General features: G+C 39.7%; 1 protein-coding gene across 1 annotated transcript; it reads left to right on the plus strand.

The window, feature by feature from the left end:
• Positions 1 to 338: 338 nt before the first annotated feature.
• nol10 (nucleolar protein 10) lies at positions 339 to 22,682 on the plus strand. The gene is made up of 21 exons (XM_061843863.1): positions 339 to 534; positions 758 to 803; positions 1,004 to 1,102; positions 1,210 to 1,287; positions 1,382 to 1,419; positions 2,906 to 3,042; positions 3,117 to 3,182; positions 3,283 to 3,343; positions 5,934 to 6,019; positions 6,131 to 6,209; positions 8,200 to 8,349; positions 8,538 to 8,604; positions 9,514 to 9,566; positions 10,668 to 10,794; positions 15,421 to 15,500; positions 15,625 to 15,723; positions 18,196 to 18,285; positions 18,360 to 18,530; positions 18,654 to 18,970; positions 19,413 to 19,515; positions 19,812 to 22,682. The coding sequence occupies exons 1-21, from the start codon at positions 469 to 471 to the stop codon at positions 19,959 to 19,961; spliced, it is 2,163 nt and encodes a 720-aa protein (XP_061699847.1). The 5' UTR covers positions 339 to 468; the 3' UTR covers positions 19,962 to 22,682.
• The last annotated feature ends 1,311 nt before the right edge of the window (positions 22,683 to 23,993 follow it).

Raw genomic sequence — 23,993 nt, forward strand, 5'->3', positions numbered from 1 at the left:
GTTAAGACTGTTTAATTAAAAAACGTCTTAGTAAAAAAAAAATAGTAATTTCTATTTCACCCGACAGCTTGAGTCAAATGAAGTCAGTCCTAACTACTGAAAGAAAGAAAAAAAGATTTTCTGATTTTCAATTGAAATGTTATTCCTACAGCTGATATACATTATTTTGTTACATTTGCAAGTAATAAATAATTGCCCTATTATTTGTGCCATTTGAACCCAGTTCATCAGACTTATAATATATATTGATATCTAGACATCTAACATTAAATTACGGCAGCCTTAAACAGTATTATCTTTTGTCGGTACTTGATTGTTTACAAACTGATCCTAAATTTTAGCAGAGCATTTGGCGGGTGTGCTCGTTTCCCGTCGGACACATTTCCTCAACGTACGTATACTTCCTGTTTAGCACCGAAGCAGAAACGTGGGTTCCATAGAATCCCCAGTTTTGTTAAGATTTTAAAAATGCAAATATCAAGCGTAAACGACGTGAAGATTTATAATTTAAGCCATGGAAAGTCCCTTCCAGAGGTAAGATGCACAGAGTTTTATATTTTCCTTTATGTCATTTCATCAACAAAATGATATCTAGACTTTGGTTAGCTAAGCAACTATCCTTGTAATATTTTGAAACACGTGTTCAGAGATAATTTATCATTTTTTGACGTTATCAAACACGTGCCATATTAAAAAACACTTTTTGAAATCAACAATGTGGTAGTATTTTTAAACCACACTTGTTTTGAACACCCAGTGGCTGACAGACCGTAAGAAGAGACAACTCCAAAAGAAAGACGTTGGTAAGTTGCAGTCATGTATCTGTACATGTATATATTTTTTAAAAAGTAATGAGCAGTTCAGGGTGTAGTCCGCCTTTTGCCCGAAGTTAGCAGGGATAACTTCCAGCACACCCGCGACCCTTGCGAGGATAACCGGATGGTTGTATAGTACAAGTCATAGTCTGGATTTTTGGTACATTTATTCTATGTAATATATTTAGACATCCAGCGCAGGATCGAGCTCATCCAGGACTTTGAGATGCCCACAGTGTGCACGTCCATAAAGGTATCCAGAGATGGGCAATTCATTCTGGCAGCAGGTAATCGTTGATAGGGTTTATTGTTGTGTACATATAAGGAAATAACTAATTTTAGTACCTATAAGGAAGTCTCCCCCACCCCATCTTAAAATTGTCCTTCTTTGTAGGGACTTACAAGCCCAGGATTCGATGTTATGACACCTACCAGCTATCACTGAAGTTTGAACGCTGCTTGGATTCTGATGGTAGATAGAAATAAACACACAATACTCTCATCTTGTTAAATTCACACATCATTAAACAGTGTATGTTTTCATCTGTTTTCTTTCTCTCACTTAGTCGTGGCCTTTGACATACTGTCTGATGACTACTCAAAGGTAATTCTGAAATATTTTGTGAGATATTTTTTGGGTAACTTGTACTTTGTATACTCTGACTTATTTGTATAAGCTTCATGTGGTGTATAAATGTATATAAATAATCTTTTAACAAAAAACGGTAGTATCTTTTTATCCTTCTGAGGTTGCAATGAAAACCTGGTCACTGAATATGCCGATGTTACAATGATTTGTGTACACATTCACATCCAGAAAGAAATTTAAAAAAAAAATTCATTTTCTGTTCCGCTGACGCTCACTATGGTCGGGGACATCTGGACCCTTTCCCCGCTATACATTTGCACTCACATTCACACCAATGGGCAATTTAGTCTTCGATTAACACACTATGCATGTTTGTGGCATGTGGGAGGACCAGAGTACATGGAGAAAACAGGATATCATGAGGCTAGGAATCAGTTGGGTGCGGCTTAACAGTTTTCAACTTTTAAAAGTGCGAGAGCTTTGCTATTATGCTTACAACGCAAAACAACAGTGGTAGGCAATCGCAACACTACTAGGTTAACTGCATTTCTAATAGCTTTACAGAAATAAAATCTAAATATATGGATTTTTTTTTTTACTTTGCCATAAAGCAACAATTCTCAGCGACCACTTTTTTTTTGTTTGTCTTGTTTTTTGATGTGATAAATGGGTTAGACAAATTTCATTTTATAGAATTGTGCTTAAGTCAAGGTTGCGTGGTGGGTGATTAGTTAGCACATCTGCCTCACAGTTCTAAGGGCCCATATTCAAATCTGACCCCACCTGTGTGGAGTTTGCATGTTCTCCCCAGGTGTGGGTTTTCTCCAGGCACTTCAGTTTCCTCCCACATCTCAAAGACATTCATGGTAGGTTAATTGAAGACTTATAATTTCCCATAGGTCTGAATGTGAGTGCGAATGGATGATTATATTATGTACCCCACCTCTCATCCGAAGTCCGCAGAGATAAGCACACCCATGACCCTAGTGAGGATAAAGAGTTTAGAAATTGTATGGGTTAAGTCAAGTAATGTCAATGTTTTGTATGATTAACAGCTACATCAACAAATATTAACTATTGCCTTGTTCCTGCGCCAAATCAAATCATATCCAATAATCATATCACTACCACACTGAACCGTAAAGATATCGTTTTTTAATTGAATTGTAACCTACGTATCTAAATATGTATCGAATCAGCCTCGTGCCAGAGTTTCTCAACCCTATTTTTAACCTGGGTTCTCAGAACTGTGAGGCAGATGTGCTAAACAAGTCACCCACTGAGCCGTCCACTTCTTGTCCCGGCGTGTGAGTTAATTTGTTGTTGTTTTGCTGAACCACATTTCAAAACCAATATCTGGTTGTAATTGCTTAATTTTGTTCTCAGTTTGAGTTATTTCAGTGGCCTTTTTTTCCAATAATAAAGGGCTTCCAGCAATTTTGACCCACCTGTGTACTGTAATTACTCTTCTTTTTTGACTGATATTGTCCTTTCTGCTCAGCTTGTGTTCCTGCACTCTGATCGTTATGTGGAGTTCCATTCCCAGCACGGTCACTACTATAAAACACGAATTCCAAAGTTTGGACGGGATTTTTCTTACCATTACCCCTCGTGCGATCTTTATTTCGTTGGATCTAGGTGAGGAAATATTTTTAATTTTTTTAGATTTTGAGATACTATTCAAACCAATTTCTTATTTCACATATTTTCAGTTCAGAGATCTACAGACTGAATCTTGAACAAGGCCGTTTCCTTAACTCACTTCAGACAGATGCTGTGTAAGTGTGGCAGAGCCTTTTCGAGTAAAAATGCTCCACTCAAACTTTTTGTGACAAGTCTTTCTCTCTATGATTTTGCTAAATTTTGCATCCTCCACAGGGAGCACAATGTGTGCGACATCAACCCTGTCCATCATTTGTTTGCCAGTGGAACCGCTGAGGTGTGTACTATCTTCTGCTGCATGTACACATATATTATAACGTGATAATTTAATAAATTATAGTTTCATATTAATTTTTTAAAATTAAATAAGAAATCACTTTCTGTAGAAGCATTAAAGTGCCACCGACATGTAAAGCATGATATTTAGTATGTTTTTAATGAAAAAAAGGGCAGCTGCAATGGACCCATCCATTTTTTCACCACACGTCATTATGTTGTCGTGTATGAATTTTTGCATCTCCTGCCATGAAAATCCTCTTGAGGCATTCGTTTTGGAGAAGAAGCAGGAAGTGATGTTTTTTCCAGACGCCCACACTGGCGGGTTCATGTGTTTATGCCAGTTTTACCGGTGGGAAAGTAGCTATTTTTTCCTGCGTGTTACCCAAAATGCCATCTCATTGTATTGCTGGATATTGCTCAAACATTCAGCAAGATGGATTCACTCTTCACAAGTTTCCAAAAGACCCGGTTCGTTGTTAAAAATGGATAGAACAAGAGCTTTGTGGGTTCAAAATGACAGGTAGGTGTGTATAGAGCGATTGAGAAAAATAATAGTTTGGGAGGACTAATTTGTCTCACAATTTATAGCATATGTTACATGTGAATTTAGAATAAATCCCCATGGTCAAACCGGCAACATATACCAAAGCACTTGTATTGCGTTTAAGACAATTTAATCACACACACAATTTGCAAACAAAACTATAAAATAGAAGTACAATGACAATTTAGTAGCGTGTAAGAAAAGCTAATTAGCTAACTAGACGTATAGTCACCAAACTCAAACAACTTCTCTGAAAGCAGCAATCATAAAAAGCTCCGTCCGCGTCTGACGATATAATCCTTCATCTCAGAATGTAACAAAAGGTCTGTGTCATAAAAACTTCATAAAGTACGTAAGTCAGGGGTGCTAAATGTGTCGATGTGCGCGGGCGCGGCGTTGTTGTCGCTCGCCGGTGTTGTTGTTCGGCGATGTTGTTGTTGTTCACCGACGTTGTTGTTCGCCAGAGTTGTCCCCGATGCGGAGGGTGATCGGGCGGGGAGGAGAAAGGAGGCCCCCCCCCACACACACACCAGCCACCGATGGCTGGGCACCCCTGACATAGTTACTTGTCTGGCATGGGTCCTCCCGAGTACGCTGCATACACAAGACTTGTAAAAGAGTTTGGAAATCGAACAATTATAGACCTGTCATTTTGAATATTTCTTCGGGTTCCTCGTCCATCTGTCAGGGAGTCTGTTGTTAGTTAGAAGTGTTCCACATATCATCTAAATATGGCTCGAAACGATAGAGCAATATGACCCCTCACTCGATTGTGAGATGTTTTCTTTTTCGAAAAGAGGTTCCTTCTCAGAAAGGGCGTCGGAAAAATCCGAAAAATCTCTGTTGTTCATCTCCCTTAGCAGGTGGCACAGCGTCTTCTCAATGGCGACTGTCCCAGTGTGACATCTGTAAATGACGTTGCGGGCAATATGGCTGCCACTGGGATGTCGAGTGAGACTTTAATGACAGGTCTTTGCCCATTTTTTTTCGTATAGACATTGAAGTGAATAATATTATGTGTAGTTTTCATTACAATATCTATTTTAAAATGTACATAGGCATGTAGTGGCACTTTAAACACCATAGTAACATACTCTTCAGTGGGCTAATTCCGACTAATATATCTCATTTTGATTATTTCTCATGTCATATTCAAACTTCTTAATAGTGAATTTTAGATTTCAATAACCTGCAAGCTACACTCATCAAAGTTATTACATACAAAAACTAAATCATGCAGTATTTCACTGATTTTCTGGGACTGACTGGTGACTAATTCAGGGTGTAGTTAGCTGGGGAAGCCTCCATCGTTCCGTAACCCGAACCAGGGGAAGCGGCATTAAAAATCGTTGGATGGATTCCATTTATTGTAGTTACAGTTCTGCAATATTGTAATTTATGTGCCTGATGACACAGTGATGCAGCAGTAAAGCGTTGGCTTCACAGTTCTGAGGACAAGGGTTCAATCCTGGCCCTGCCTGTGTGGAGTGTGGATGTTCTCCCTGTGCCGATCACTCCGGTTTCCTCACAAATTCCTAAAACATGCAACATTAATTGGAGACTCTAAATTTCCCCTAGCTCAGGCTGTACCCTGCCTCCTGCTCAATGACAGCTGGGATAGGCTCCAACACTCCTGCAACCCTCGTGTGGATAAACGGCTCAGAAAATGGATGGATGCTATGTACCTATAGTTTACATGTGAACGCAAGCAGTACAATTGTGGTAGTAGCTGATGATTGCATGAAATTACATTTGCTCAAATACCTTGATTGAAACCAATTACTTCAAGTAGAGAGGAATTAACTTACTGTTAGCTGAAGATTTATTCAGACATGGACCAATAAAATACTTTTCTTTTGACTGGCTTTTGTTTTACGGGCACCAATTTTATCAGCCGTCAGCAAATCATTTTTTCTAAATAATTGTTCTAAGTTCAAAGACCCGCTCTTTTTTTCTCTTTTGAGTTTCAGTCGTATGTATTATCTCACTAACAATACCGTGCATCTCCACATTTCACTGACCTGTGTCCTTGTTTGCTTGCTAGGGAAGGGTGGAATGCTGGGACCCTCGTGTCCGGAAGCGAGTGGGCCTTCTCGACTGTGCCCTGAGCAGCCTCACACAAGAAATAGAGTATGTAGCAAACTGTTGTCATTATTTATAGATCAATGTCTTCTTTTGCCATTTTGTCAAATTAGATGTTACAATTTCTGCTGCTTGGATATTTTCATTGTTTTTTAACAGAGTTCAGAGTTTGCCCTCAATAAGTGCGCTGAAGTTTAGCGGTTCGCTGTTCATGGCAGTAGGCACCAGCACTGGTCAGGTACGTGTTACAGTGATGTAAATCCTCTGTATTTTCTCGGAATTATGGATTCTTAAATTTTTATGAAAATTGATCCGTAAAATTGAGGAAAAATTGCCTAAAATTAATCCCTCTATTAGTTGACAACATTGAACGAATGTGTTTGAGTTCGTTGTTTTGCTTTCACGAGCGTAGCTATGTTGAGGCACTAACACTCGTAACAGTAACTCCCCTCCCATTCTCTCAAGACGTCGCTTATTTTGTGTGGTCTTGACATTAATTTACGTGTTTATTTCATAAACGTTAATTAAACAAGGCTGCTTCAAAAAACAACCGGTATTCACCCGGAAACAGGAAATGCAAGTTACGGTTTTGAGCATGGTCGAAAGCGCATGTTCAGAATTGCTTCACGTAATGCAGGCGCATTTACGTCGTAAGTCATCAACATCATGAGCCGTGTCAAAGGAAATTCAGTTAAACCAGGCAGGGGTGCTCTTTGCGTCAATCACAAGGCAGTGTGACGGCACAAAAAAAAACAACAACAACATTAGACTATCATCCACCTCATCGCTTGATTCAGATGTGGTCACTACGTCGAGCGCGTGCAGATAAAGACACGTTCTAGCAAGCCGGCTTCCTATTTACGGCAGTCCCGTGGTCCTCCCCCCCCCCCCACACACACACACACAACAATACGTCACGATTGCCGACAGGAATGTTTGTTTACAATGTATCGCTAGCTTGTTGCCACGAACGCCGATTATGTTGAACTAAACTTTCAGCATTTTCAAAACATTGTGAGTATAGACCGTTCGTGTTTATTCCTTGACAGGCCAGTATATTTAACTTATCTTCAGATCAAGTTTGGCAGATCAATTTATTGATTATTGATGAAAATTTTTAAATACCGTTTTATGTCATGTTCTACTAATAGGAGTTGAAATTGGAAATTATCATTTCTGAGTTTTAAATTTTAGTTTTCTATTTTAGTTATGTATTTGTTTATTTTATTTCTAATTTACGGTTATGTTATATTAATCCAGTAAATTATTTTAAGGCCATCCCTAATCCCACAACTTTATCTGCGAGCATGACTGACCACACCCGTACATGATTCAAATGTGAGTGACTGTGTGTATCAAAATATTAAAGGCAACTGATTATACTATTAGTATTACTAGATCTATATCTAAGATACTGAGCAATGTGGTCGAGTGCATCAGCACAACGCGACGTAACAAGTTTGAGACTTAAACGTTATTAGTAATTACTACAGATCTACTTTAACATGTTTTGCTGTACGGTGTAGAAATTCTAGGATATATTTTCATGTATATTCTATATCTATAATATGTATAATGTGGAGAAAAGGACAATTTTAGATGTCTTTTTACTGAATTGTTCACTCAATTCATTTGTCTTGAGATAAGATGGGATTTTTAAGCAGATTTTAATGATAAATGTGATTTTGTACTATCCAGTGATAGGGGGATGCGGGGCAAAAAGATCTGGGCTTGGCCCTTGGAGAACTTCTGCCCAATTTTTTTTTTTTTTTTTTTGGGTCAGGACTTAGAAATTTTACTTTCAACTTTTGTCTGAAATTTGTTCACAGATATCGCCAGAATCCACTACAGCCATCCATTTTTTCAAAAATGTCCGGGGGGGGGGGGGGGTGAATGCCCCCGGACCCCCGAGTGCTTGCATTTGTAATTTCAGGAATTTTCACGAAAGTCCACTTTCATCTCTAGCGTTAACATTTCTCAGTGGGTGATGTTCGAGGCGCAGAAGAGGCCTTACAATAAAACACAATGGAAAATGCAAATTATCAATGTTTTTAAACAATATATCTGCTTTCACATGGAGCGAGAATTTTTTTTGCTGTTCCAATAACTCAATGCTATCCTTTTAGTCGTCTACCTATATTCCCCCACCCTCAACCACACACACATTTCAGGGGTGATTAGATGAAATTGAAAGTTGTATTTCATTATTTATCTCCTTCTTACCAAAGGTGCTGTTGTATGACCTGCGCTCCAGCCAGCCGCTGCTAGTAAAAGATCACTTCTACAACCTGCCAATCAAGTCTCTCAATTTCCATGACCAGATGGACCTGGTTGTGTCGGCAGATGCTAAAATAGTCAAAATCTGGAACAAAGACACTGTAAGACTAATAGACATGACTAGAATATACAGCATATGTTCATTTCGGTCAGTTAGATTGCTAATAGTAGGTTATCCCATAAGTTGGTACTGTATATCATGTCTTCATGTTACTCACTCATCTAAGTTTGTGTAACAAGGATGTTCAAAAACAAAAAAATACTTAATTTTTTTTTCTGCTCACCACAGGGCAAAGTGTTCTCCTCAATCCAGCCTGAGAGCAACATTAATGATGTCTGCATGTACCCCCACTCAGGTGAGAATGCGCCTTCAAGATAACCTATGCTTGAATTGATGACTGATCCAGGGAAACGCAAATGTGACCATACCAAAAACTGATCAATTCAATCAAAAACAAATGGATTTGTCTAAGCTCTCAACAGATATGGGTTATTTTCTATATCAAAGGACACTATATACACATTTTTGATTGTTTTTTATTGAACATATAAATACGACAGAAGATACTGTATGATAATGATGGGATGTAATTTGCAGACAGTTCCCAGATGTCTTGATAAAAATGTCTCTAACATGTGGTCAAAGGACAACCAATTATGTTTTCAACCCAACATCCTTTTGTAACATTAGTTGAAATGGAGGGCAGTTTTTTTCTCATCCATGTGTACGACAACAACATGATTCTTCAAGCAGAAGTCAACATTTCAAGTTATAAATTAAATCAAACCAAATGAGAAAACATGTAATCTGTAAAGATGCTTTTCACTTGAATTAAGTAACGGAATCTTCCATCCATCCGTTTTCCCTACCGTTTAGCTTCCTTGTTTTGAAAATACGATAGCAACCTCTACTGTAAGTGGTACACTCTTCTGCCTCAAGATGGCGACATCTATTCTTGTGGGTTTGCTTTGCATAAACTGAATCAAACATTTCATTATGATGAAAATCACTTTAATTAGATAGACTTTTTAAAGGGGTATTTGTCATCTTGTGTGTATTTGAAAAACATTCCCTGAAAGTCCCCCCCCCCCATACACTTTCGCACTCCTCATTCAGTACCAATTGTAGTCTCATACCTTAAATTTTCAGAATTTCTAAGGACTAGTAGTAGTAACACACTCCAATATTTAAACCTGCAAAAGTATTGTTTATACGCAACCTTTGATGCTTTTGTCATCATTGTGCCTCCATGTGTGTTTGACAGGTATGCTTTTCACTGCCAATGAAGATCCAAAGATGAACACATTCTACATCCCGGTGAGTGAATTTGATATTTTTTGTCTTTCAACTTCCCACGAGCAGCAATCACAAACCCCTCAACCTGATATTGATAATGACATCATATCTCTTTACTTCAGAATGGAATGAATGTCTCTACACAAAGTTTTAACGCAAAAAAAGGATGTCATCTAATTTGCTTATTAGTGAGCAGACAGTGGCTCAAAAACTGGAACATATGAGAACTTATGAGCGAGAATGATTGGGGGTTTGTGAGGGGTGAATGTTTGTGGACTTTGTGTGTTTGAACTTTGTGTTCTAGGATTGCATGCCACATATCTGTCCATTCCAACTCGGTGAAATGCCGTGACTTTTTTAGCAGGGGGTGGCCAAATATTGAGCAGGGTTTAGTAAAATAAAGCAATCAGAGCAAACATGATGTACCACGCTGGTTTGAGATATTGGACTCTGTTGAGATGTTTTTATATTGTATACTGTACATACAGATTGATGGTGCGGACACAATTTGTTCGTGTTGTTATGGATCCATAATTTACTAAATTAATCTGAGCTATTTGCAAACAAAGAAATAACTTGAACCCTAGTATTGGGAACTTAAACGCCTCTGATTTTAAATGTTAATATTACATAATGCTTGCCAGAGGTTGTCTCTGTTCTGTAATTATATAAAAACACAACAGCTAAGGATAGGTAATACATTCCTTCATTTTATTCCACAGGGATACATTGGATTTTAAATCCTTGACCTGCCTGACTCTATGAAGCCAGTTGTTGTTTTACTTTTTCTTCAGATTTTCAGAACACTAGTACTACATCTGTAACATTGCATTTCACATATTATTATCATTAGTACTTATGATTCAGTGATAGTGTAGTGGTATATGCTATTACTGTTCTGTTTGAGATTGGAAATATGTTGAGGCCTCTAAGTATTTCAACTATGTTATCGTGTGTCAGTGTTGGTTTACAGAATAAGTCTGCATCCAAGAATATCATCGCCATTTTAGAAGTTGATGAGTTAGATGATATTTGATCCTCCCAATGCTAAATTTTCATTTTATAATTTATGCAGTTAGTCCAGTCACCAATATGATATCGGATGTGTTTATATGAGTGCAGGCTCTTGGCCCAGCACCTCGTTGGTGCTCCTTCCTTGATAACCTGACAGAGGAGCTGGAGGAGAGCCCTGAGAGCACTGTGTATGATGACTACAAGTTTGTGACCCGCAAGGACCTGGAAACTTTGGGTGAGCACTTATGTCATTAATTTCTCCTCATTATCCTGTGGGGGGAAAATTCAATGAACAAGTATGTTTGTCCTTCCTTGGATGAATATTGTGTAAAGTTTTAATAGTCTCCAGGTGTCTTCACAAAAGATCTCTGACATGTATCAAAATGGAAAATTAGAATGACAATGCAGTTATTATATTTTAGTTAAAATCTCTTGGTTTTGGCGGGTGGTTCTCGAAATACTGAGCATTGCTTTCGATTATGACTGCCTTGACCCATGTGAATTTTCAGACTCCTCTGCATTTTTTTTTACAAGCAACAAATCTAGTGTCCTTGTGGCATTATAAAAGATCTCCCCCCAGAGCAGAGTTTCACACATCTTCATTCACACCACAAATGAATGGCACTTTGACATAGCCACAATTAGTAGTTTAACCATTAAACCAAGTGTCCATCAAGATTTGACTGCATTTTTACCCCTAAGCACAAATACAGTACTATACGTCCAAACGCACATTGCCAATGGACCTTTCCGACCTGTCAATCACTCGTACAATAATAGCCAAACAGATAGCCGCATGGTCTTAACCCCTGCCTTGATGCGCACCTCACGCCGTATTGTCCCACAAGCAATGCTGGTTGTCACAGGCATGAGGATTTTGGCAAATATGCTAACCGATCTTTCGGTTCCGTTGATTTTTGTCCTGGGAAACGGTGGGAAACGATTTTTAGGTTCCCGTGAGCATTATCAATGGGAACCGAAAAATCGTTTTTACATGTACTTCAAAATAAAGCCTTAGCAGGCATGAGCATTTTGTCTTTTACGCTTAGCAAACGACATGTTTGACTAGCGTTTGAGTGACCCGGATATGAATAACTCGACCTTGCGCATGCGTAGCACAGAAGAGGAAACCGGTGCTGTTTGTAAACCACACTGACAAAGCTGGGCGTTTTATTCATTAAAAATAAAGGGGTTCATGTAGGTCTGTTTTATACAGATTGTTGTATTTCGTTGAAAACTTGTTTTACATTCCACACATGGGCGAATTTTATCAAAAGTAAGCCCAGAGATCTGGGAAACAGACTTTCGGTTCCGTGTTTTCTCAGGCTGGGTAACGACACGGTAACGGAACGATCGTTTCCGTGAAATGCTCATGCCTGTGGTCAGTCGTGTGCGCTTGGAAAAGTTAATCTTACGAAGAAAATGGTCCTCAGATGCGCATTGGGCAACGTGGAATTCTGATGAAAGAATGCTAGGTTACAAGGGGCCCAGTTGATTTATTTTCCAAAGCCTAAAACACAGTTGACTAAGTAGACTTACAATGGATTAAGGCTCGCGGAAGACCGCACCGACAATTAAATGTGGACAATATCAACAAACACAAGGCTGTCTGTCCGAAGGTAAGTAAGTAAGTAAGCACCGACACTGGGTTCCATTACAAGCTAAGTCAAATGAATACAGGGTTCGTATGGGTCAGGGAATTTCTGGAATATCATAGGAAGAAACGTTGCCTTTTCCAGGTCTTGGAAAGTCCGGTAAATAAAAAAAATATTTGGCTTGGGTCAGGGAATGTCATGGGATTTTCAGTCACTGTGACTTGACAGGCACGATCGCACTCGCAAATCTACACAGTCGAGCATGAAAAATCACATGCGTAAAATATGTTACGAGTAGAAATACATAGACATTCTCAGCGCACGTGAAAACCAATCCAGCACGGTGAACCACGGCCTGACTTTTTTTTTTTTTTCCTCAACATGGAAACACGCAGTCTCCTTATAGTTTACCTGACTCCACCCCCCCCTTCAGCTCTTAAAAGGGTACACTCATAATTAGAAACACCGTTAAACATGCTGCTTGAGTTTACTCCCAATAATAATGGTAAAAGTAAAAAAAAAAAAAAAGTGCTGTTGCTTTAATGAATGTCGGGGTATGTGGATAATAGAAGAAAAAGTTGTGAAACTGGATGAGATTTTCTCTTTTTTTTTTGTAAAAAAGGTCTGGTCTGAAGCCAAAGTAGAAAGTACAGGATGAGATGGTGTATAATGTTAAATTTCCACCTTGTCACAGCTTGATAGAGGATGAAAGCATAGACAATACAGTGCATAAAAAGCTAATTCTGTATTTTAGATGTAGGAGACCTCATAACATTAACCTTAAAATTGGTTGCGAGCATCATTCAGCTTGCAACATGCATTGCTAAAGATATTCTGCAGAAAAAATTCAATTATTCAGAAAAACAGACGGGGATATCATTGTGGGTTCAAAAAATGAAAGTTGGATGTGACATTTCAAATTTACAGTTCATAGTTGGCCTGGTTTGGTTAGCAATGTATTTTTTTGTTTGTTGGAATTTTCATTGTAAGTTTGCAAAAACACAAAATTGTTCTTAAAAATGTTCTGATGGGAATGTAAATGCTGTAATCTGAATCTTTGAATGAGGCATGTAACTTCAGTAGATGACACTGATCTGACCAAAGTGCATACGTCTGATGTTACTCACGGTGGTCAAAGGGGGCGCTCACGGCCTTAGTGTGTTTGCTCAGACACGTAAAAAATTAGAGGAAACGTTGTTTGTAGGCAAGTTTGAAGCCTAAAGCTTGCTTGCATAAAGCCTTCGTAACTGAAGAGTACGCTTACCTTACAACACAGCAGATAAGAAACCACTTATGAGCGTGCTTTACTGCCATGTTGGAGTGATAGGATAAGCAAACTCAAATGCAAATGGCTTTGTAAAAGCATGCCCATGTCCCTGCTGATTACACGCAAAGCCAATGAGCTTCTTATCAACAATAGTTTTATACACTTGAAATTATAGTTTATATTTTGAATAACCATAAATTTCATAGTCATTATGATGCACTGACTACATTGTGAAGCTTTGGCTTTTATTATTTAAGTGGGAACACACAATCATATAGCTGAAATATTGCTGTTTGCCACAATCAGTCAATCCAATATTAGTCAGGGAATTTTGTATTGAATAGCTGGAAAGTCATGGAAAATTCATGGAATTTTGATTCTCTGGAAGTGTACGAACCCTATGTTATGTTCAATCGCCATTTTGAAAGCTTGTGGGACATGACTAAGTGGGCGGAGCTTAAGGTCACCATCAGAAAGGTCCATTTAGCTAAACATTCGCTAATTTAATTCTATATGTGTTAATACTACAGCTTTGCTTACCTTTTGGCTTTGACGTGCTTTTGTATAGTCCGGCAATAAGACTTCGGATGTCTCTTAACAAAGGCCTACATAAGTGATTTCCAACCTTTATGGAGCCAATGCACACATTTTACAATTGAGAAATCTCATGGCACACCAACAAACAAAAATGTCACAAAAAAGTCCATATCTCCTTTATGATGTGACTTTATGTACCTCATACACATTAGAAGAGCATTTATTTATGTCTGTTACTATGCCTCATTGGCATGAATGGATGAGTTGAGTAAAATTTGATAATTTCCCATGGCACACTTGTGCCAAGTTACACTGCTTGAGAATTACTGGCCTTGTTGATCAGAGCTTGGCTACCCAATCATGTTGTGGATATTATGTAATTGTGATGTCAAAAATTTCGTAAAATTCTGAACAGCTTCTTCAAAGACACATTTTAAGAAATTGAGATGGGCACCAGCCACCGTGAATCTAGTGAGTTTAAGCTGTTCAAAAAATGGATGGATGGATGAATGATAAAGCATGTACTCGATTGTTCAATTTCCAACTTCCAACTCTAGAGACATTACTTTGTGTGTACGAGAAATTTTAAAAAGTACATTTTCTACAATATGTCTGATTTGTAACACATGGGTGTTTTTGTATAGAGTAACTGAAAAAGTGTCCAGGTTTCTAATGCTTGTATGACGGGAAAAGCTCCCCATTTAATTGCAACCTAACTTTGGATGGATCACAGGTCGCTAAGCAGAGCTTCTGAGGCTTTTTGTCAAGAAGTCCAATGGGTGGGGGATGGAGTAAGGAAGGCTGTGGGTTGTACCCCTGTGGAAGGGTTGAATGAACATTGGAATGCAGGCTCAGCAGTAAAGCGATCAAATGACAAGGAGCAAAGAAGTGGTTGGCTGCTGTTGAATAACTTGGGAGCAGCGGTGTTGATTTACAGAAGCTATGTAACGTGGCCTGTTACATAACCTCAAGTAAAAAAAAACGTTTATATACTCTGAGGCAACAAATACTATTCTGTAAGATTGCATCATCTCAGAAAGGGGAAACTCATCTCTTTGGGTTGAAAAATGCTACAGTACTGCACAATGCTCCTTGTAGTTAGGTGAGGATGAATGGCTGAGAGTGGCTGACTCAGTAGAATGACTCAACGTGGTATTCAAGTGCCGCAGGGAAAATTTGAAGATACAGGCTTTTCTCACAATATTATTCATTCAATTTTGGCATACATTTATATCATTGTGACAAATTTAATTTGGTCAACAACTAACATCTTCCCAAGAACCCTTTTCCAACACTTCTATGGATGCACTATATTTTAGTTTCCAGTCTGTTAAGAGTTGGAGTTATTTATCTTATAAATGTGCTTCGCAAATGCGTTGGGCCATAATTCCATAATACTAATTCTTTCAGAGTCTTTCAAACAAAATAAATCTTTACTTTGCCTTTTTTTTCTACTTTGTAGGTCTTTCTCATCTGGTGGGGTCATCCCTCTTGAGGGCGTACATGCATGGCTATTTCATGGACATCAGACTCTATCATAAGGTATGTTGTTACACTACAGAAGCAGTATTTGACGTGCTGGTAAATGATTTTTATGGGCATGAGTTTCATTCCAATTGTGGTGAACACAATTGCCAATGTATTTTATTTTGTGGGGGGTTCTCAGGTCAAAAGCATGGCAAATCCTTTTGCTTATGAGGAGTATCGTAAGGATAAGATCCGACAGAAGATCGAAGAGATGAGGACCCAGAGAGTACAGCTTAAGGTGAGAAATTCTGACACCACTACAAGATTCTTCCAGTTAATGTTTTTACTACAGCTGCACCACATTGTTGAGGCGAGGATGCCAAATTTTTGGTCTGAAGAATTCATCTTTCATGGTTTAAAAAATGTGAACCATGCACTGAAAATAAGTACCTTTTTTTTCATCACTGCACTTAAAAGTTGCGCAATTGAGTGTCCCTCGACATCCAAGTGGTCGCCATATTAGTCGCGTCATCTATCCTTGACGTCATCGTCACTTCCGCCGCTGAAAACGCGCAGTGCCTGCTACTATTGAAGCCGAACAACAGAGATATTCGGATTTTTCCAACGACCCTTCTGACACAGAAGGTCTTTTCGAAATGGACAACACCAAACAACCGAGTGAAGTTACCGGGCCAATATTACACTATTGTTTAGAGCCATATTCAGATGATATGCCATCACGGCCAAACCGCATCTCGTCCGATCCACTTCCTCGGCGGAGATGAGCCATTGCGGCTCATCGCAGCCGGCCGATGTGGCTTATGACAGACCCGGGCGGTGCTGCTTTGGGGGGGGGGGCTCACGGACGCCACAGTACTCGATGAACACAGTCAAGAGCCGCCCCCGTCGCAAAGCCCGACACGCAGCCTTCGCGGGAAGATGTGACCGCCGAACGCGGCGCCTCAGCCGGTGTGGCTGAGTTTCGGCCCGCCGTGCTATATAAGGAGGGGGTGGAGCCGAGCTATGTTGCAGGCTGAGTGAGACATTGTTGGCTGGGCGACGCACACATCGACACGTTTCATACGTGGATCTTTTGTTACGTTATGAGAGAGACCGATTACGTGGTCCGCCACAAACTATTATTTTTTTTTAGTAGCTGTATGCGCACATCAACACATTTCATACGCGGCTCTTTTGCTACGTTATGAGAGAGACCGATTACGTGGTCCGCCCCAAACTATTATTTTTTTTTAGTAGCTGTAAACACACCTGCCTGTTATTTGGAACCCAGGAAGCTCTCATCCTCCGCACTCGTGCAATCCATTTTTCACAACGAACAGGGTCTCTTTCAAACTTAGGAAGGGTAATTCCATTCTCCCGAGTGTTCAAGCAATGTCCAGCAATGCAATGAGCCGGCATTTTGGCTAACATGAGAGAACAACGAGCTACCATCCCAGAGGTAAAACTAATGGAAACAAACAATTCCACTAGGGGGCGCCTCTGTCTTGTACGTGACTTCCTGCTTCTTCTCGAAAACAAATCCCTGAGAGGATTTTCATGGCGGGAGTTACAAAAAGCTGTGTATGTCAAAATCATGTTTTGTGGTGAAAAATCACATCGGACCTTATTGGCTGTGGGTTTTTCATTAATAACATACCCAAAATCATCCGTTTGATGACACTTGAGCTTTAAGTACCGCCAGCAATTTTAAGTATTTAGCATTTTTCTGTGTACAGTGATGAAAGTCCTCTGGATTTTTAAATTTTCATGAAAATTGCTCTGGAAAATTGAGTAAAAATTGGCTGAAATTAATCCGGATATAAATTGACAACATTAACCGAACATGCGTTTGAGTTCGTTGTTTTGCTTTCAGGAGCGTACCCACGTTGAGGCTCTAACACTAATAACAGTAACGCCCGTCCCCTCGAATTCTCTCAAGACGTTGCTTATTTTGTGCGGTCTTAACATTAATTTATGTGTTTATTTCATAAACGTTGTAAACTAAACAGGGCTGCTTCAAAAAACAACCGGTATTCACCCAGAAACAGGAAATGCAATATCGGCCGTTCCTAAAACAACATCAGCCTTTGTTAAATGGTTAGCATTTTGGATTAGCATGAGCGGACTAGTGATAACCAAAAATATTACATTCAGATCACTTTTACATCTTGTTTTATATACATTACACATGTAATAGTGGCTTAAAAACACTTCTGACACTTCCTGTCGTTTCTGGCAATGCTTTCTCCCTTGGCCCAGCAATGCATCCATCTGCAACAAATGGACAGTGGCCAAATAGTTCTGGGTGGCGCACATTGGTTCCAGGCAATGGCGATGCAAATATGTTTCTCTTAATACTTTTTACTGCCTTGAGGCAGACATTTTTCGGTCGATTTTGTGGTTGATTTAGCCGAGTTACCTAATTTTTTTTACAGCCCCAATTAAAAGTCTGCAATCAGCCAACACTGCAATGTGGTCCAGAATGGAAAAGGAGTATATAATGTTCAACAGTCTCCACAACCATCCTCTCAAGCACTAAAAACTGTGCACTAACACCAAACTGCCAGTAATCAAATGACTGTGCAATTAAAAGTATTTTATGATTGCAAACAGTGTGCTGTCAAATTAAATGATTTTGTTACATTTCCCTTTGTGTGTGTGTGTGTGTGTGTGTGTGTGTGTGTGTGTGTGTGTGTGTGTGTGTGTGTGTCTGTGTGTGTGTGTGTGTGTCTGTGTGTCTGTGTCTCAAATATTGGTCTACCTGAGCCAGGAATTGCCCAAAGTCAACAAGGAGCTGGCTTTGAAACTGATGGAAGAGGGTGACGAAGTGGAGTTGGCTTCCAGGAAAAAGAAGGGCAAGGTAGGCAGACTTGGAAAACAATATTTGCCAATGTAATTGAATTTGCTATACTTATTTTGTTGTTAAAATTGCAGGCCCTACCCACCATATTGGGTGACGACCGTTTCAAGGTGATGTTTGAAAACCCAGATTATCAAGTGGATGAGCAGAGCGAGGCGTTCCGCCTGCTCAACCCAATCGTCTCCAAAGTTAGCCAGAAGAGGAAGAAGCAGCTGCAGCTACTAGCTCAAGATGCTACTTCACAAGTAATACTCCATTTAACTATACATTTGTCAGCAAGTGTACATTACAAATGAATACCCAGTCTTAAAATACGATGAGACTGCATGAAAGACTATCGCGTCAATGACTCTGCCAACTTTTTACAGGAAGAGGAAAATGAGGAGGAGGAAGAGGAGGGTCAACCCAGTTCTGAGGAGGAAAGCTCAGATGATGAAAATAGCTGGGTGGAGGAGGTGAGGGAGCAGCGGAGACTGCTCAGGCAAGAGGAGTGGGACCGCCGGCATCAGGAGAGGAAGGACGCTGACCGCAACACAGTCCTGCTGGAGAGCAAACCAAGAGAATCGCAGAAAAGTGTCTTCAGGGCTGAGAACAAGAAGCAGAGCCAGCCTCAGTTTTATCAGATTAAAAGCGGGGAGGAGTTTCGCAGTTTTAATGACGTGTCCTGCAAGCAGAAACTTCAGAAGTATGTCCTATTCTCAGAACGAGTACAGTGGACCCCCGCCATTTGTTGAGGATGGGACCGGGCCAGATTGCCAGTAGCAAAAATCTGAAGATAACTGATGACCATCATAATTGCACTGAAGAAGAAGAAAAATAATAATAATTTAGTGGGTAAAACGTCAATAAATGTTTCATATGTCTGATTCCTCCTAAAAATAAAAGAAAAATAGAAAAAAGCATTTATTAAAACAATTAATAGGAGGGTTTGGAGACGGGGAGTCAGTCTAGTGGTGAATCTGCGGTGCTGAACCGTGGCTATATGGGGTCCACTGTACCTGCTTTCTTTAAGTCATAATATTATAGAATGCTTATCAGCAAGAAATACTTTAAAGATGCATTTACCGACCCATTAATTTCAGCACTGTACTCAAATAAAAATGTTTTTGTTAATGTGTGTACCTTAGGGCATCCCTGGAGGAGCGTTTGAAGTTAGAGGAGCACTCTGGAACCAGCAACATGACTGACACCGCAGTGGGCAGCAAACAGCTTACCTTTAGACTCAAAAAGGTACAGTGCTCAAGTACCTCTCCCAAAATATAAAATAATGTAGTCACTCGTTAAGGGACCCAATAAATGCTGTAAATCACTTGAGATGATGAAATGACCTCAAATCTTTTCAAGGAGTTATATTATTAGACTGGCAACAACATCTTAGTGACTAAGAACGAAGCCAAATATTCATACCCAGAGGACCTTCTGGTTCAAACTCCAATCTTTGCCTAAATCTGCCAAGTATTTATATATATTTTTCAAAGAGCATGCAGCAGAGATAGGGTAACAACATTCTCTTATGTATGCTTCAGTCTGAGCAGCAAAGGAAGCAGCAACAGGCGGAGCGGGACCATCACGAAGAGAGAAAGAAGCTAAGACGCTCAGCCGGACACCTGAGCAGTGCCCGTGGGAGGGGCTGGGCTGGTAGGAGAGGAAGAGGAAGAGGAAGAGGACTGCACTGAGAAGTGAAGACCCATCTGCAGCTGCCTCAAGTCAAGGCTACACCAATTAGGCAGATGTCCTGAATAGCTAAAGATTGTTGTTTTTAAAACACGTGTCAAGTGGCCAAGACTAAAACTGACAACAGATGGTTATGACCACATTTGGTTTGAAGTTCTCTGCCTATGATTTCCCATGTCAGATTTATGTATTTTTTTAAATATATATGTATATAAAACAGTTCTCTCCAAAAGAATTTGAACAGCAAGGAAGGTCAGGTGCTTTATTTTTGTTGTATACTGACGACATTTTTGTTTTGAGTCAAAAGAGGAATATGAGATAAAAGTTCACAATTCCAACTTTTCATTCATTTTTCATGGTGGTGCCTTGGTTCTCGAACACAATCCGTTCCAGAAGGCTGGTTGAAAACCAAAACGTGTGAAAACAAAAGCACGTTTTCCCATTACAATGAATAGAAAATGAAATGATGCGTTCCAAGCTTATAAAGGTTTTTTTAAGCGATTTTCTTTTAGCTTTTCCTGATAACAAACTGCATAGTAGAAATACATATCTAGTTTAAATACTATTTATAGTTAAATCATTTAAGGAATATATTTTTTCGTCCGCGAGCAGAGGAATATGTGAGTCAACTGGTTGTACCGAGCACTAATGGGCGCAGTCCCGTGCCTTACGTCTTTTCCGTTTTGTTTTTTTTCGGGGGTGCATTCGGAAGCACAATAACAAATTGTCAATGGTCAGCTGGTCGGGGTGTTCAAATACTGATTTTCGTTCGAAAAACCAAAACAAAAAAAATCTCTAAATTTTCGTTTGAAAACGGATTTGTACGAAAACCAAGATGTTCGAAAACCGAGGTACCATCCGCAAACCCAATTCCAATGATGGAATGTTTTGTTAAAAATAGAATGCAATGATTTGCAAATCATTTTTAACTTATGTTTAATTTAATACACTATAAAGACAAGGTACTTAATGTTCAAACTGATAAACTTTCTTTTTGGCAAATAATCAACTTGGGATTTTATGGCTGCAACACAATACAAAACAACTTGGACAGGGTCATGTTTGCCACTGTGTTATATCACCTTTTAAAAAATTCAATATATGTTTGAGAACCGAGGACACATTTATGTTTTGGTGGAATTCTTTCCCATTCTTGCTTGATGTACAGCTTCAGCTGTTCAGTCTGGGCTCTCCGTTGTATTTTACGCTTAATAACGCGCCACACATTTTCAATGGGAGACAGGTCTGGTCTGCAGGGAGGCCAGTCTAGTACATGCACTCTTTTACCACGAAGCCACACTGTTGTAACACATGCAGAATCTGACTTGGCATTGTCTTGCTGAAATAAGCAGTGGCGTCCACGAAAAAGGCATCGCTTGGACGGCGACATTTGTTTTTCACAAAACCTGGATGCACCTTTCAGCATTAATGGTGCATTCAAGGATTTGCGAGTTACCAATGTCATAATACAGGCTCATACCATCACAGATGTTGGCTTTTGAAGTTTGCATTCATAACAGTCCAGATGGTTCCTTTTACTTTTTTCCCCAGAGGACATGGCATCCATAGAAATGTGGACTCATCGAGCCATAGAACACTTCCACTTTTCATCAGTCCATCTTTGATGAGCTCGGCCCCAGAGAAGCCGACGGTGTTTCTGGGTGTTGATACTTGACTTTTGTTTGCCATGGAATTTTAAGTTGCAGTTACGTATGTAGCGCCGAACAGTATTTATTGTTGTTTTTCTGAAGTGTTCCTGAAACCTTGTGGTGATATCCTTTACACGTTGATGTCAGTTTATGATGCAGTGCCACCAGAGGGATCGAAGGTTATGCGGCGTTTCATGTAGGTTTCTCGACTTTGCCACTTCCATGCAGTGATTTCTCCAGATTCTCGTAACCTTTTGATGAAGTTATGGACCATAAATAATGAAATCCGCTTGCAAGTGCACGTTTAGGAACACTGCCCTTAAATCGAGTATTTTCTCACGCAGCTATCCACAAAGAGGTGAACTTCACCCCATCTTTGCTTGTAAATCACTGAGCAATTCAGGGAAGCTCCTTTTATACCCAATTATGGCAATTCCCAGTTCTCAATTAGCCTGTTTACCTGTGGGATGTTCCAAATAGGTCTTTGATGAGCATTCCCCAACTTACTCAGTCTTTCTTGACACCTGTCCAAGTGTTGCAGCCATAAAATTCACACTTTTGTTTGAAGCCACTGTAATTGTGTGTTTTGATGCCACCGCTTTTCAAGTGAGCAAAATTATTGGAAGATGTGACTAATGGGTGTTTCTAGTTGCCCTCTTCTAGTTGATGTCTTTTGGCTTTGGATTTTATCAATGAAAACCGAATTTGCTACCAAGCAAACATCGGTACCAGAGAGCAGTCTAGGGGAGAAATGCAAACCATTTTTAAGCAGAGAGAAGATGGAAAATCAATCAGCCATTGCACAAATATTGGGCATAGACAGTACAATATTTTGGAATGTCCTGGAAAAGATAGAAACTACTGGTGCTCTGCGCAACAGACATTGAACAGGTCAGCCAAGGGTATCAAAAGCATTTGGCAGAAACATTATGAAAGCTGTGAAGAAGTCCCCAAAGACAAGTCATTGATTTTGCTGAAATAAGTATTTAACGCATCACCATTCTTTAAATATATTTCTGAAGGTGCTATTGACACAAAATTTTCACCAGATGAACTCAAATAATGTACACGTACAAAGAAAGTAGAACAAATGAGATGAGAAATTAAATTATATGTAATGTGAAAAAGTATTGAGCGCAAAGAAAGTAAGAGGCAAAAAGGAATGGGAAGCCAAGACAACGCATAAAATCTCACTGGAGAACACAATTTTTGTTCATGGCTCTGACAGCTGTTTTTAACTAATTTTGGGGTAGAATCCAAAACTGTTCCATTATGTCAGGTATTTGAACAAAGAGGAACAAAGGAGGCGGCACGGTGCTTCAGCTGGTAAAGCGTTGGCCTCACAGTTCTGAGGTCCCGGGTTCAATCCCGGACGTGCCTGTGTGCAGTTTGCGTGTTCTCCCCGTGCTTGCATGGGTTTCTTCCGGGGACTCCGGTTTCCTCCCACATCCCAAAAACATGCAACATTCATTGGAGACTCTAAATTGCCCCGAGGTGTGAGTGTGAGTGCGGCTGTTTCTCTCTACGTGTCCTGCGATTGGCTGGCAACCAGTTCAGGTTGTACCCCGCATCATGCATGTTGACAGCTTGGATAGGCTCCAGCACTCCCTGTGACCCTAGTGAGAATAAGCAGCAAAGAAAACGGATGGATGGAACAAAGGAAATCTGTACCCATGTCAATAAAAACACAAAGATTGAAGTTGGAAGCTTTGAAAAGTAAAAAAAACATAAAACAAAATCGAATATAGAATAGTATGCCCATGGTTACAAAGTTCAGAGGAAAGCCAGAACAAATCTGAATATCTTCTATGATTGCTTTCTGTTTGCCAATATTCATTGTACTGGCCTATTGAAAGTTGGACACACCTCTCACTGTCTCAATTGTGACTGCAGAAACAAAGCCACGGAGTTGTAGATGAGTCCAGTTGTAATCAGCTGGCATTTGTCTGGATATTTGTTTTCAAATTGTTCCCTCATCACTCCAAGTCTGCAAATAATTATTAGCTGTTTCAGCTCTAATTGATGACCTAGCAAAATGTTTCATTGCCAAGGTCCGAGTCGACACACATTTCATGATTGGTAAGACCACAGATCTGTTTTAAGACCAGTGCAAACTAATTGTTGCAAAAGATAACAATGACATTGGTACAGTCACATATCTAAGCTTCTGAACTTTCTAGCGAGCACACTGAAGGTCATAATACGCAAGTGGAAAGTGAAATCATTTCACCATGAATTTGCCGTGATTAGGTGACAGAAGAGTGAAAAGGGTTGTCTAAGCGCCGAGGACCACCCGTGGAGGACTTCAAAAAGACCTGCAATTAGTAGGTACTGTTGTCACAAGGAAAACTGTGGGTAATGCACATGGCCTAAATGCATACTCAT

This window comes from Syngnathoides biaculeatus, chromosome 15, assembly GCF_019802595.1.
Source record: "Syngnathoides biaculeatus isolate LvHL_M chromosome 15, ASM1980259v1, whole genome shotgun sequence".
Classification (NCBI taxonomy): domain Eukaryota; kingdom Metazoa; phylum Chordata; class Actinopteri; order Syngnathiformes; family Syngnathidae; genus Syngnathoides; species Syngnathoides biaculeatus.